The sequence below is a fragment of the Chelon labrosus genome (genome assembly GCF_963514085.1).
Source record: "Chelon labrosus genome assembly, chromosome: 16".
Lineage (NCBI taxonomy): Eukaryota > Metazoa > Chordata > Actinopteri > Mugiliformes > Mugilidae > Chelon > Chelon labrosus.
In genome coordinates this window covers 14,933,124-14,947,794 of record NC_140349.1, presented here as the reverse complement: position 1 = coordinate 14,947,794, position 14,671 = coordinate 14,933,124, and the positions used below count along the sequence as shown (strand labels likewise).

Genomic DNA, 14,671 nt, shown 5'->3' with positions numbered 1-14,671 from the left:
CTTGTTGTGCAACTGGGTGTACAATGCAGATTTTTGGAAACAGAGACAAAAGTAGAAAAAGCAACAGGGGGGAGTAATAAAAGTGTCAATGTGCTCTAGTGTCATTAAAGATTTCTGTTTGACAATGTTATATTTTAGCCTTCATTTTTATGTTCACGACATGCCTTATACAAATGTATGCTTTAGCCTTTATGTGAAAAACCTCAAGTCCACAGATGGCCTTATTGTTTGGAGGGGGTGTCCATACCTGATCGAGGAGCCTTTGTCCTTGTTTAACACACTTTGTAGAAGGTGCCAGATTCTCCCACAAACCTACCACAGACCCTGTAATCAGCCAGGTGAAAGTCCACTGGTTTTTATCAAGTATTGAGACACGCTGTGACCCACATATGCTGCACTAGATGTCTCGCAGCTGGCAAGCCTGCAAAAGCTGTCGTTGTTTCACAATGGGAGCTGGACAGGAGATGAACAGACAGACAGAGACGATACGAAAAAGATGTCCACCACCATATATAAAAAAAAGGGGACACAGTAAGGATATTTTTCGTCAATCGTTTCGTCTCGTCAATCAGTGCTGCTCGCCATGCTCTGCAATATAGCAAATTGGAAATTAGCATAGCGGTTATATTTATCCCCTCCAATGCGTCCATTGTTCGACGTGTTCCTATTGAGGGCCTCACATTACATTTCCACAGTGCGGCTATTGTACCCTGACAAGGACCTTTCACACACATCATTGCCAATACTAGCACTTATTGGCAGATTCACAGTAACAGTCTCGCAGGTGTGGAAATTTCCAACAAGAAGCCCGCGCCGTGGGACGTGCTTAGCAAATGACATCAATGGATTCTGGATAGCAAACGTGCTGTGTCCTGGTATATGGTGTCCTACCACTATTCAACACAGATATGAGTTCAGATTAGACAACTGAAGTTACTTGTAGAATGGATTATGCCTGATAACAGGACCTTCATGTGTTCCCTCAAAGAAACATCTGTACAGCTGCTGTGATATATTGATAGCTGCTTCTGCAGGACGAGCTGACTTTGATAAGACAATAGCAGTGTGCTATCAAGGAAAAGGCGGTGTGATCGAAGGCGAGGGAAGGGCTTCCCCTTTGTACAGACTTATCTCCTCTTGGCCTCAAATCAAGGTTGCAGGCCTGGCTGCATTCCTAACCCTCCGCCTCTTACAAGCGCTGGCCGACAGTCGCTCAAACACATCTTAAAACTGTAAACTGTGAAAATGAGCAAATGCTCCTGTGCTCATCAGTTAGAGTCAGGCGAAGCTAAGGTGTGGACTGGTGTGAAAAGGGCAAACAGCCCCGCCAGGATCCTCATCCACGCCCTGTCAGTGAACAGTGGAGAGAACGTGCTTTGTTAAACATGAAAGCAAACTATCAAATGTGAAACCCCTGAAGCTACAATGGGATTTTCTATAAGCTTACATTCCAGCGAACAGTAAAGCAGGAGATATATATCGAGGGGGAGTTCTCTTTTCGAGCTTTTCATCCCCAAGTCAGTTTTTCACGCCGTCATGCAACCGCTGGAAAGCGTAAAGCTGCGCCATCAGTCCACACAGCTGCTGTTGCCCAATAGAGAGTGCAGCGCGTAAAGTGGGCCGGGCTGCACGCCCCCAGGCTTTATAAAATTCCCTCATGCATCCGCCGTGCGCTTCACGTTATAAACAAAGCAACGCTTCTGTCACTGCAACAACTGGCGCTGTTCTAAAACGAGAGCAAAGCAGTTTTTTTGTGGATTTTTTGGGGGAGTTTTCATCTCAGGACAATCAGAAAGTTAAATCAACAGGTAGGTTCATCCTCCGATTGATAGTCATTCCTTTTTTTCTCTTTTTTTTCTCTTTTAGGGAACTCGGTGCTTACTTCCTAAAGAGTTGTCTGAGCACGTTGTCATTCCTGTTTGGCAGTTTCAAATTAAGGAAAAGGAGTGTCATGTAATGCTGTCTTTTACGCACAGAAGCAGAATGCACTTTTACAGCTACAAATGCGTTTTGCGAATTATTATTATTACTATTTTCAAATAAATATATGTGGCATGCTTTGTACAGTAATGAAGGCCACCCCTATGCGTGGCACGCAAACAGGATCTCTGTGCTTCAGACCACAATGCTTTTGACACGTGACGCTGGATGCGCACACACAGACAACTTTTTGCAGCTTTTTTCTAAAAAAATGTTGCAAACACTAAAAGTTGCATGACACATCCTCTTTGCATCGCAGCCTTAATGTATATTTATATACAAAAAGAACATACGTGAGGCTTGGGTTGTAGGGAAGAGGAAATGAGGCGAAACTGTATAAATCAAAATATGACAGATGTTGTTTATTAACTGGAGGTATTTGGTAGTCTGCCAAAATTGTATAAACACATTAGTCATTGGCTGCTATCAAAACAAAAGTGCATAATGGTCTGCCTTCTCTGTTTAGATTCCCAGCTAATTTTAATGTGGAGCTAAATGTGTACAAGAATATCTGATCTCAAAAATCTGCTGAGCTGTGGTGACAACACAACACACAAAGCACCATTTCCGTGAGCCGGGGATCCTGTCTGTGGTGTTTTTTTTTTTTTTTATCCTACATGGAACCGCTGGTGATCCCTTCCCAGACCTCCACGGCCCCCCGCCCCAACTTAGCAAGAAGACGCCCACATTTTGATATCTCTTACAGTCTGAAAATGTAGGTCTGTAACAGCTTAATCCAGCAGGCCTGCTGCTGCTCCTGATATTTCAGAACCAGGGATTTGACAGATTAAGTGAGTTCCCAAAGATTAGGGAAGCAATCATTGTTTCTACAGATGGATGCACCAGGCTCGTGGATTTAAAACTATATGTTAGAAGGATTGCCTGGCCTTGTTTCTGGCTCTCTTAAAACCGAGACTCCGAATCTAACCAGTACATGTGCTGCTCTCTCTCTCTCCCCCTCTCTCTCCCTCTCTCAGTGAACAAAGAGAGAGTTCATGCTGTTTTGTAACTTGGATGTTCTGGTTTAAAGCAGTATGTCGTATCTCTGGATTTTCTGTGGTAAACAAGCCCTAATGTGTTGTGTGGGTCTTTGACTCGCTTAAACCTGCTTTTCAGGTATCAACATATAAAACCTAATCATGGGAATTATGCCTGCTGTCAAAGCCTGGAAGAGCCGCACCTTATCAACTAGTAAAGCAGAGGTTTTAATGCAGTGTGTGTGCCGTCGGCAGATTATGTGTCACTCCTAAATCTCGTTTTCGGGATTAACTTTTCACTACTGTTTTCATTGTAGTGGTGGTTTTGGAGCATACATTTCAGATCATCCTAAACCTCCCTCTGTTTCCTGTTCACGATTGCATAACACAGTCTCACTTCTGCTAGGCCAAAGCTAGTCAGCGGATGGTTTGTTTTCATACAGAGTGACATTTTCTTAAAGAAAACACACGCTGCAATAAAAAAAAATCACACGTAGGAGGCTGGTTTGACTCGGTTTGAGACGTTGTACGACTATTGGCATTAGGTGGAAGTGAAAGAAAGGTTAAAAAACGTGCGGGGACCCCCTGCTGCAGCGGTGACATAAAATCCGGGTGAGAAAAAGATACACGGCAAAAACAAGACTTCCCTTTTGATATACGGTTTCATATGTTTGGCAGCTTACTTGCAAATTGGGATTTTTAAAAAAAATACATTTCATGGCAGCCATTTGGCATCTGTGAAATCATTATGTAAGAATTCTTGTCGCTCAGGGGTCAGGGCATGTGGGGTTGAACTGTGTGCACCTCTCAGGTGAAACATTAGCTCAGCAAGGCGAACGGTTCCAGCTGCAGATGTAAACAGCAGGTGACCTAGTTGTCTCAGCCTTCTGCCCAGCCTCACTCTGCCAACATGCTGACAGGTGGAGATGGTGGCAAAGTACACAGGAGCTCTGGATATTTGTTTGGTCAAGTTAACTTCATGACTCTGTCCGATCTGGTTTTATTTAGCTGAGTTTACAAGTACCCAGACTTCAGAACCAGCTTAGAGGTTTTGACTCATGAACTGATTTTTTTTGATGATCTAAAATGGCCCGAGCACTTTTTTCTCACAGCATTATGATGACCACAAACATCCTTTCTCTCACATGGCTGTGGAATCTCAATGGGGGCTGATCTCTTGTCCTCTTCAACAAAGCTCCTGCAGTGCAGAGGCGCCCATGATTCAGAAGGCCGCGGCGGACAAATGAAGCTGTTGTTTGATACTCCTCTTCCTCTGCACAATTGTGAGATCTGGCTCGCGCTGGTCTCTGCTCTCCCAGCCGGAGGAACATGTGTGTACATGTCTGTGTGCGTGCGTGCGTGCGGGCGTCCAGGGGCGTATTCTTCAACTGTATTTGAAGCCCGATGAATCACTTCCCCTGAATGCCCACCTAGCTCTCCGCGATTCTGAAGGTTGATTAATTTTCTGCCGTGGCTGTGTACACAGACAAACTGGAAGGACGGAGAGCACAAACACCTCGTGAGAGCCCGCTCTGAGCAAACATAGCAACTGAAACCAAGCAGAAACCAAGACAAACAGAGAAAAGTGACAGAATGCACAGAGCTAGGAAGCCAGCAGGGAGATGAATAGAAGCTGGGGCGTATCGATGGGAACCAGGGTGTCAGTTGCTTCCTGTATATGGATGTGTGTCTTGGTCAGTCCCCCCCCGCCCCCCGCCCCTGTTCAGTTGCGGGAGAGAAGAGGGCAAGCTTGTGGCTCTCAGGAGCCCCCAGGCCAGTGGACAAAGACCTCTCTCAACTGGCTAATTTGATTTGCATGCAGAGTCACAGTCTGAATGTTATACCCCAACACAGCATCATGATCCACACAGCTTGGTTCTCAGTACTGCTGCCCTCTTCTTTCTTTTTGCCTGTCTTCCTCAGTTTTTTTTTTTTTTAATCTCCAATGGAACATATTTTTTTTTTTTTTACGAAATATGTGCCCAGTGTTGATACTCCTCCTATCAGTGATGGACTGCTTGAGCTGTTCCTCTCCCCTCAGTGAGCATCTGCGTCACAGTATTATCAGTCATATTTCAGCACTGCAAAAAAATCACAGTTCCCCTTTTTCTCTCTGCTACACCTCCCTTTGTCTGTCAGCTGTTTGTGTCCGCTGAGTGTCAGGTTGTCCTCATCAGTCTTCGCCGTTGATCGGTATCCTCGGGCGTGACCGGCATGTTACTACAGATCGCACCTGCAAGCCTATGCATGATCGCGCCTGTGTGTAACCTGTGTGTAACCTGTGTGTGTGTGTGTGTTTGTGTGTGTGTGTGTGTGAGAGAGAGAGAAAGTGAGTGTGTTCTCGACTATGGTCGCCTATAATAACCTCTTAAGCTTTCTGCAGATAAGAAACACACCCATCCCAAAGTTCGAGCAGTTTGTGGTTTTATTGCCTCGGCCTCTTATGCCCCGTCAACGGGCTGCCACGCCGCAGTTATAAAAAGAGCTTTGAGACCCAGCGACAGAATGTTTTACCAATAACTAGTCACGCACTAATTATTCTCATGTCTCTCTTTCTCCCAGGCTCTGCAGCTCTCTGAAATGGACAACATCCAGGTTGTTGAGTCCAAACCCCTGCTGGTTGACAGGGAACTTCCGGTATGCAGAGAAGAAAAATAATTCCTCAGAATGTGTTGACGTTTTCAAATAAGCTTTGCGTGCGTTGTCCCCAGCAAGCTGCTAGAGAGATTCTCTTATGCCCCATTGCTTTTACTGAGAATCCGTATTTGAGCAAACTGTACAGAGTATTGTGTCTTTTAATTCCATATGTTGTGCTGCCTGAAAATCTTCTAAGGCAATTACAAAGAGTTCCTCTGAGGGAGAATACTGATTTTTGAGTTATCAGTGCTTTAAACAAGAGAGAAACATCAAAATACACAAAGCAATGGACAATCATGGGATACATGTGTAGTTTTTACTGAAGTAAACAGTTCAAAACATCAGAAATTGCAGTAAGAAAATCCCTAATCTGCACCAAAACACCTGATTATTATTCTCTCACACATGACTTGAGACACTATGCACTACAAATTTTCTGCAATTATTATTGTTGAATTGAAACTGTACTCCTATGGAAAGTATGTACAGTGACAGGATGACGGCTTCGGGAAATTAGATTATAGCATGTTGCACTGTAATTACGTTAGTTTCATGCCTTCATCACTCTTTTCTCTTCTTCCAGGGATTGAGAGAGGCCGTGCAGCAGCTCGTCATCAAGGTATGTGTTCAGATATTGTGCTGTTTTATTCCCACCATCTGTAACCAGCCCATTTTACACCATAGCTTAACATTTTACTTGTCTAGTACCACCTAGTGGCCAATAAGAAGAAAAACTTACCCACTGAGGAAAAAAAACGTTGCAGCATCTCATATATTTTGGTGTTGACTTGTCATCAGCTGTGATTTTATTAGGGCAGAAATGTAATCAGGGCTTCGCTAATCTAATTGGCCGCTGAAAGTGATGAAACGCGCGTTGGACTGGATTTGAAGATAACGCCGCGGGTCAGTGGTTTCGCTTTCCTCTCGAGCACACGCACGAAAACATGTTTGGTGTTGGTGCTGCTGAGTTCCCAGACTGGGCTCCTCATTGTCAGAAAATAATAAGTTGTACAGAATGTGAAGTTCATTCTTTATGAAGCGTTCATTCTTTTTCAAGTCTGTGGTTTCAGTCTGTGTTTGAGTCTTTCTGTGAGTTCAGAGTGGGCAGAGAGTGCCAAGACTGTAAGTCCTATCAAAGAGCCAATTAGTCTCTGAGGTTCCTCTGACTTACTCTGGTGTTGCAGTGACTGGGCGACGACATGAAGCACGATATCCAGGGCAAGTGTTTTATATCTCTGTGGCAGCTGAGCTCCCAACAAGGGAGGGTGACAATATTTGAGGTTAGCTCCAGACAGTAATAACAAATGCAAACACTCAAATTAATTTTCCCACTTAGGGTTTCATAGATGTGTGTGCACATGCAAGTGCACACACTCGCTTGCACACGCCGCCTTGCGGGATTATCTGGCCTGTGTGCTCGAGTGTGCCTCGCAAAGGTGACGGGTGGGCGGAGCGAGATGTGGTGAATCCTGTGCATTGCGTCCAGTAAATAGGTTTTACTCCTCCTGGGCTGTACCTCTAAAGCAGATCCCATGCAGTCAAAACTGGTTTGGAAACCAAACCACCTGATGGCCTGAGGCTGTTTTGTGCACTAGGCCTGCAGGTGAGGTCACTATGGCGCAACTGTTATTTTAAAGCTAGATCAAAGAAACTGTCAGATTTTAAATTTATATTTTGGTAAAAAGTGATACTGAGGACATATTAAACTGTATAGGTTCAACTTATTTAGAGAGGAAGTTGCACTCTGGTTCTCTAAGCACACACCTATAAAATGGCGAATGGTTTTTCCTCTGTCATGAGCTATAATTAATACTTAAAAAGGCCTACAGATACTCCATGATTACTTTGAGGAACCATCCCCAAAAGTCTTTGTTTAGCAGTTTTTTGCCTTGAAAGACAGCTTACTGCTGTGTTTCACTGTAGTTTTAGTTCATTATCAACGTTCTCAAAATATATTACCGAAATTTTGCTGAATAATGGCGGCTGCCTCAACCTCCCCCTGTTCATTCAGCCTGTTTTCCTCACTAATCGCGCACACCCATACTTGCACATCGTGTCAACACATTGGCTGATGGCCCTCTGTCTGACACAAGCTGATCCAATTTACGGATATCTCCATCTAGAATTAGCTTGTTTTGCCCGGCCTGCAAGGCACCATGGGAGGCCGGGAGCTTAGGCCAACTGGTCAGGAGCGGGGGTATAAAATGCAGCTCTCGGTGCGGGGCTTAACAACTTCAGAGGCTTACCAACTGTCGGACCTATAGCTCGAGTGCAGTTTTCAGTTGCGAGCCCTGCTCAACTACTCTCCTGCAAACATGGTTCTGGAGGATCCTGATGTGGAAATGATTGTGGCTGAGATTGAAGTCAGCGTGAGTACAGGCTTTCTTGAAACGTTTGCGCAGAGGATTTGTTGGATTATGCTGAAGTGCAGGACTGCAGCTCGTGGGAAACAGTCGAATAGATTTTGACAAGTGTGCAGTCTTTGAAATGATTCGGACGCTTTCAGGTTTCATCGAGAGGTAGTTTGGAGAATTGAGCAACTAAGGAAAGCTATTAATTGTTGGTGTGCAAAAAGTCTGTAACTGTGTGACGCGATAATGGAGGATTGTGTGAATTACGTGATCTGATAATTTGGTGATTTATTCAATTAATGTTCAATGTAAGGATTTGACTCATGGTGAATTTGCTGTGTTTAACGAGAAGTTCTATCAGGTCATCATTAACGGTTAACATGTCCCCATCTTTTAGAGCTTAGAGCTGAATTTTCATTCATGAAAATTCATATTTCAATCATTTTTTTTGCATCTATAGGAGCATGATGTGGAGACTCCTCATGGAAGAATCCACTGTACAATGAAGGGGGTTGCGAAGGGGGACAGACCAGTCATCCTCACCCTCCATGACATTGGACTGAACCGTAAGCTGGACTCCTTATTCAGCTCTATCTGGGTGAAACATCTGTTGTTGTGCTCAAAGCCCGGGGTGTTTTGAATTACCGTACCACGTGGGGTCAGATTAGGTTCACCGAGCTAACTTTATATTGTTAAGTCTATTACATTACAGTATGTAAACTCTTCCAAGGTTACCTGCAGATTTTTTATGATACACTCAGATACTGCATACAGCGCCTTAATGTCATACAAAAACAAGCCCCGCAAGTTTCACGCAAACATTTTCAAGTTCATTGAGGTTCCTTCCTCTCAGCGCAGTATCACTTATCCAACTTTATTTCATGTGTTTTCCAGACAAGACCTGCTGGGACATGCTCTTCAACCACGAGGACATGTCGGAAATCATGCACCACTTTGCCGTGTGTCATGTTGACGCCCCCGGGCAGCATGATGGAGCTAACACCTTTTCCACTGGGTGAGCCAGACACACTTACACGCACTCACAAACAAACACACAAATTTGTGTCAAGCGGTCTGTGACCTTTGACTCAACAGGTAGATCACTGCGGATGTACTTAAGGCGACCTAATTTGAAAAGTGTGTTATAGAGACGGGTTGTTTATCTAGTTCAGCTTAATCTCCGCTTTGACCGAGGGACTGTGCCTCATGTTAACATGAAACACAGATATGATGATAGCAACAACAAGAAGCAATATACAAGTGATTAGATAGTAGCTATCCTTTCATTTTCAGTAACAGGTTTCAAACTATGTGTTTTCCAGATATGAGTATCCTTCTATGGACCAGCTGTCTGAGACTCTTCCACTGGTGTTGAAGCACTTTGGGTAAGTGGAGCTCCAGTTTTCACTCCAACAATTCACTCTTAATATTTAAGATATTTTCTAACCTGTTGTTCTAACAGTACCCTCGTATCTTTGTGCCCCCCAGCCTGAAGACCGTTATCGGCATGGGCATCGGAGCCGGGGCCTACGTCCTGACCAGATTTGCTGTAAGTTTACCCCGACTCTCTCAATCAGGCTTAATATTTTGAGTTTTAATCAATCTAGGATTAGCGGATCCTGCTAATGTGTTTCTGCTTTGTTGCTGATTTTGGCAATCAAACACTTGCTTATTGCTTGAGCCTGCTGAGCCTTAAAAGCCGCAGGAATGTACCAGGTCAGCTCAACACTAACGCTGTGCTCAGTAGGAAGCCTCAATATGTTGACACAAGGCTGACAGAGATACAACTTTGAACTCTGTGCAGCAGCTTTCCCTGTAACTAATACTATATTGTGCATCATGGTACAATATGTTCTATTTAATAATCGTTTAACTGTCTGAAATAAGAGATATAGATGAAAGATGAATCCTCATTGGCCAAAATAACAGAGAGTTACGTACCGGTGACGCCCTTAACCTTAAGAGCAGTGAATAAACAACCACTGTTAGCTTGCATTATGTGATAAAAGTAATAATAAATGTCATGTATCACGCGTTTTAGCTGGACTATCCAAACATGGTAGAGGGCCTGTTGCTCATCAACATCAACCCATGTGCTGAGGGATGGATGGACTGGGCTGCACACAAGGTAACAAACTCAAATCCAGTAAATGCAACTTTTGAATTTTGGAACTGCAAAAGCTAAACATGACCTTCATCTGATTTTTAGATCAGCGGCTGGACCCACGCCATGCCCGACATGATCATCACCCACCTCTTTGGAAAGGTGCAGATCGTGTCTTTTTTTTTTTTTTTTTTTTAAGCAAATTGGGCCCAGTTTTCGAAGCCCTTTGAGAGTTAAACATAATTTGGTTTTTCTTGCCCACAGGAGGAGATCCACCACAACCATGACCTAGTTGGAACCTACCGCCACCACATCTTAAACAACATGAACCAGTACAACTTGCATCTCTTTGTAAAGTCATATGAAAGGTAAGCATGGTAAAGGAAATTTACGTGCCCAATTTAAGAATCTGCATGTTATTTAGAGTTTTAATTTGTTTAAGATTTCTTTTAAAGTAAATGAAATGTCTCCTTGCAGTCGGAGGGATCTGGAAATTGAGAGGCCGGTCCCTGGGACCAACGTCAGAACCCTCAAGTAAGTTGTTAGCAAGCATCATAACTCTTAGTCTACTGCAAGTTGTAATATTTGATCAACACTGAATGTGTGACTGCATGCTCTTTCTTTATCCAGGTGCCCTTCTCTGCTGGTGGTCGGCGACAGTTCTCCTGCCGTGGAAGCTGTGGTGAGTTGAGGCACAAACTCTGACGTCCACACAGCCATTAAAACATGCCTCTAGTGCTAATTATCTGACTTCCCGCTACCCTTAGCACAGTTAACTTGTGCCGGACGTGTTTTCCACTCACTTCGGCTGCCCGTATTACGGCCGAGAGATATGCGAGGACAACCTTTAAGCATGTCTGAGGCAAGAGCAGCACTGGGAACAGAAATCAAGTGTTGCAGAGTGGTTTTAATCTGTTGAAGCTAAGAGATTTGTGTGGCTGCTTTTAGCTCTGGAAGGGCTCCAAATCTCCCAAAGAGCATTACTGATTCATTAGTAGTTATAAGCCATAACACTTAACAGTTATAGGTGATATATTAAACCGTTAACGTCAAGTTCAAGGTGAAGAATACTTAATAATCAGACTAAGACTAGCCTTACCGATGCTGTAAAGATGCTTTACTCAACAGATTTGTTTGATTTGTACCCACAGGTTGAGTGCAACACCAAGCTGGACCCGACAAAGACTACTCTGCTAAAGGTGAGCGACTTGTTTCTCGCCCTCTGTCCCCCCTGAACCTCTTGTCCTATATTCTCGCTCAGATTATAATAGCCTTGATGGAAAAGCGTCCGCTGATAAGATTCCAATGGCTCAGCATAACCTGGTGACTTATTAACAAGCACCATGAAAGCTGAATGCACACGTCGCAGGCCGCAGCTGACCTAATTATGCCGGCCTATGGCAACCTTTTATCATCCAAAACCAAAAGCAAATGCCTGTTGGACTTTAAATGGGTGCCCATTATCGACTGTTCAGGGTCTAAAGGAAGACTGATTGGAGGCGACTGGGACAAAGTGTTCAGCGTGTGCAAATGGGACCGGGTCGGGGCATAATGGGGGTTAATGGCGTGTATCCGCTGCATGTAGCAACATGCTAAACTCTAATAGCCTCTCTTGTGTTTTCCCTCCTCTCTCCAGATGGCTGACTGCGGCGGCATGCCACAAGTTGACCAGGTGTGTATGTGTGTTTGTGTGACACAAAACAAAACAAAAAAATAAATCTGAATGTTACAGTCAGTCAGGACAGGGCTGGATAATCAGCACAGAGGATCAGGTTGATGGCGTAGGAAGGTGGCAATTAAGAGCATTAACTAGTACCAGACTGGGCCGCAGTTATCAGGTTGTAATCCTCCGCCCTGGATAGCGCATCCACTCGCGGCACCTGTCATACACTAAGCGTCTGGATGAGCGATTGAGCTTGTCAAATGTGTGTAAACAAGCATGATAATTTATGACAGGTGGGCTGATCACCTTGTCTCCTTGTGTTCTTCTCCGCAGCCGGCCAAACTGACAGAAGCATTCAAGTACTTCATTCAGGGCATGGGATACAGTAAGTGTTCACTCTACCGCTCAGATATGTTGAGGTTCAATTTGCCTCGCTGAAGGAAATGTTTGGTGCCTAGAGTGAAGGTGTTTTCTGCCACCCTGTGGTGAGATGAAGATCTTTGGCCTTACAGTTTGCCTTATCTTTCCACCCACTTGGGGTAAAAATGCAATGTCCTCATATGAATGATTGCCCCCAGTAGAGTATGTATAAAGTGGCAACTGTTCAGGTTAAATAGACTTGTCAATTTTACGTTGTTATGCATCCTCCCATTAAATTATGATTACATGTGCATCAGCATGAAGCAGAATACACTGATATGGAGCTAGTTTGAACAGTTTTACATGCTATTACAGTAGTAATGTATTCATAGGCTTATTAAACCACAATTGATGTGGTCGGGTATAATAAAATAAATAAAGAAAAGCTATAGAATAACATGAAATTAAAATATTAATGAAGCTAATCTTTAGCAACCTCCTAACCCCCAAAACTGCTAACTGGGCACTGCACAGGTGGTAGCTCACTGATCCACAGTAATGATTTCCCCATGTTGGATAAGTACAGTAAAAATAATTAAGTGTATTTAGCTACTTTCCATTACTGGCTCCTAGAATAATTCTCAATCCTCCTCCTCTTCCTCTTCCCTCAGTGCCATCTGCCAGCATGACACGCCTGGTCCGCTCCCGTACCGCCTCCGGCTCCAGCGTCACCTCCTTCGAGGGCAACCGCTCCCGCTCCCACACCAGCGAGGGCAACCGCTCCCGCTCGCACACCAACGAGGGCAGCCGCAGCCGCAGCCACACGACCGAGAACCAGCGCGGCCGCTCCCACACAGCAGGCTCAACAGACGGCACAGGCAGCGCGGACCAATCCGTGCCCAAGTCCACCGAAGTGTCCTGCTAAGCCGACCCTCCACTCAACCAGACGCCCAAACCTCTAAAGGGTCCCTTCGGTTTGTGCTGCGCTGCCTCTAATTCACACACACACACACACAAATTCCAACGCACATACACGTTGATGTTGAGGAGGGCGCTGAGATTGCATTCCTGGAATTGTAAAAACGCACAATAGCTGAGCAGCTGAGATTCCCCAAGTTGGAAAAAAACAAAGTCTTTTCATTTGGAAGTAAAGGTCAACGGTATGTTTTGACATTCTAAGGAACCCAGACACATCTGAACAGAAAATGTTCCTGAGCTTTTTGGTCAGGTGAGGGTGTGCTTGGAGGCAACGCAGCATTCGGGGACACTGAAGCAGAGAATGTCGGAGAAAGCTGTGGCTAAGAGTACACCAGCTTGTAATGTATCTCTCGTATATTCAGCATTCCCTCATCCCGTTTTTATCCATTTTTCTTCTGTATTGACACAGCTTTCTCAAAATATACCTGTCTGTAAATGTCTGTTTCCCGTTCTCACTGTAATTGTTTGATCATTTATTCTTTTATTGTCCATGTCTGAAGTGTTGTCGTTTGTACGTAGGAGCAGATTTTGTAGAAGTGGCGTGAGAATGGGGGGAGGCACTCGGATTAGTAAAAATAGGCTCTTTGCCTCAAATTGCATATGTAAGTTTGAAATTTAAGGGACAGACTTTGGGTATGTCGTATGTATACAAGTAACTTTGTTTTCATCTCGCCAGTGTCTAAGATTGCTATTTTAACAGTTTTCTGCATCGGTTCACTTATGAAATGCAATTTAAACAAAAAGTTCAGGAATCAAATGATCATTTTTTTAGTACATTCCATTCAGACTGTATCCTTTGTCATTAATCAAAGTACAAGATTAAACATTTTACATCATAAGCTTTTATTAATGGATCATGGCTTCAGACAAAAAAAAAACAAAACTCTTTTTTATGACGATTTCTATGCAATCAAGCACAATGGAACAAAGAAGTGCCATGGAACTGTTCACTTTTTAGATGTGATGCTCCTATGTGGTTGTGGATTTTACTGGGGTGAGGGCGGAAGATGGGTCCACATGTTAACAAGAGGATAGCCATAGAACTTAACCTGACACCTTCTACTCCTGTATCTTACTTGCACTACAGCAAACATTTGACTTTGTAGAACATATACACGGCTTTGTAAAGATGCGATGCACAACCGTCTAATGCTGTAGAGAAGCATTAAAAATGACATAACAGTTTGTATTTATTAAAAAAAAAATTACAATAAAAAAACTTGTAACAGATTTTCCCTGATCGTGTCATTATTGCATGTCAGTCTTCTTTGGCGTCTCCATCAATTAGTCTTTAAAGAATCATCTACTTGACTTGTGACTTGAATATTTGACTGTTCTTTAAATGTGCTGTTATATATATGCATAAATAAATTAAACCTTCAATATTTCACATGCTCAGCTGAATATTTTCATTTGCAAAGAGCTCTTTAAACATTCTTCAAAAGCAAGTCATGCTTTAGGAATCCATTCTGGAGACACGCACTCATTTCATATTTACAGATTTTTCCAATATGAAAAAAGTCCATAAAAAAATCCCTTGTATATAATCACACTTATTACAAATACAAAAACATCGCATAAGAAAAAGAACAAACTCGCGCCGTTCTCCGGAAGCAGAGAG

At 43.6% G+C, this 14,671-nt stretch overlaps 1 protein-coding gene across 1 annotated transcript; it reads left to right on the top strand.

Annotated features, from left to right (window-relative positions):
• Window positions 1-1,662: 1,662 nt before the first annotated feature.
• ndrg1a (N-myc downstream regulated 1a) lies at window positions 1,663-14,660 on the top strand. Its single transcript, XM_084563255.1, has 16 exons — window positions 1,663-1,808; window positions 5,520-5,594; window positions 6,178-6,213; window positions 8,406-8,511; window positions 8,840-8,960; window positions 9,268-9,330; window positions 9,434-9,494; window positions 9,987-10,073; window positions 10,155-10,211; window positions 10,314-10,417; window positions 10,527-10,583; window positions 10,680-10,731; window positions 11,201-11,248; window positions 11,686-11,721; window positions 12,046-12,097; window positions 12,744-14,660. Exons 2-16 carry the CDS (start codon window positions 5,538-5,540, stop codon window positions 12,995-12,997), a joined length of 1,191 nt encoding a protein of 396 aa, XP_084419381.1. The 5' UTR covers window positions 1,663-1,808; window positions 5,520-5,537; the 3' UTR covers window positions 12,998-14,660.
• The last annotated feature ends 11 nt before the right edge of the window (window positions 14,661-14,671 follow it).

Bases quoted from the DNA above. Each gene is read 5' to 3' on its own strand.
- ndrg1a (XM_084563255.1), top strand. From the start codon at position 5,538: ATGGACAACATCCAGGTTGTTGAGTCCAAACCCCTGCTGGTTGACAGG. The intron at 8,512-8,839 runs GTAAGCTGGACT...TGTGTTTTCCAG, and splicing joins CCATGACATTGGACTGAACC to ACAAGACCTGCTGGGACATG. The intron at 10,212-10,313 runs GTGCAGATCGTG...TCTTGCCCACAG, and splicing joins TCACCCACCTCTTTGGAAAG to GAGGAGATCCACCACAACCA.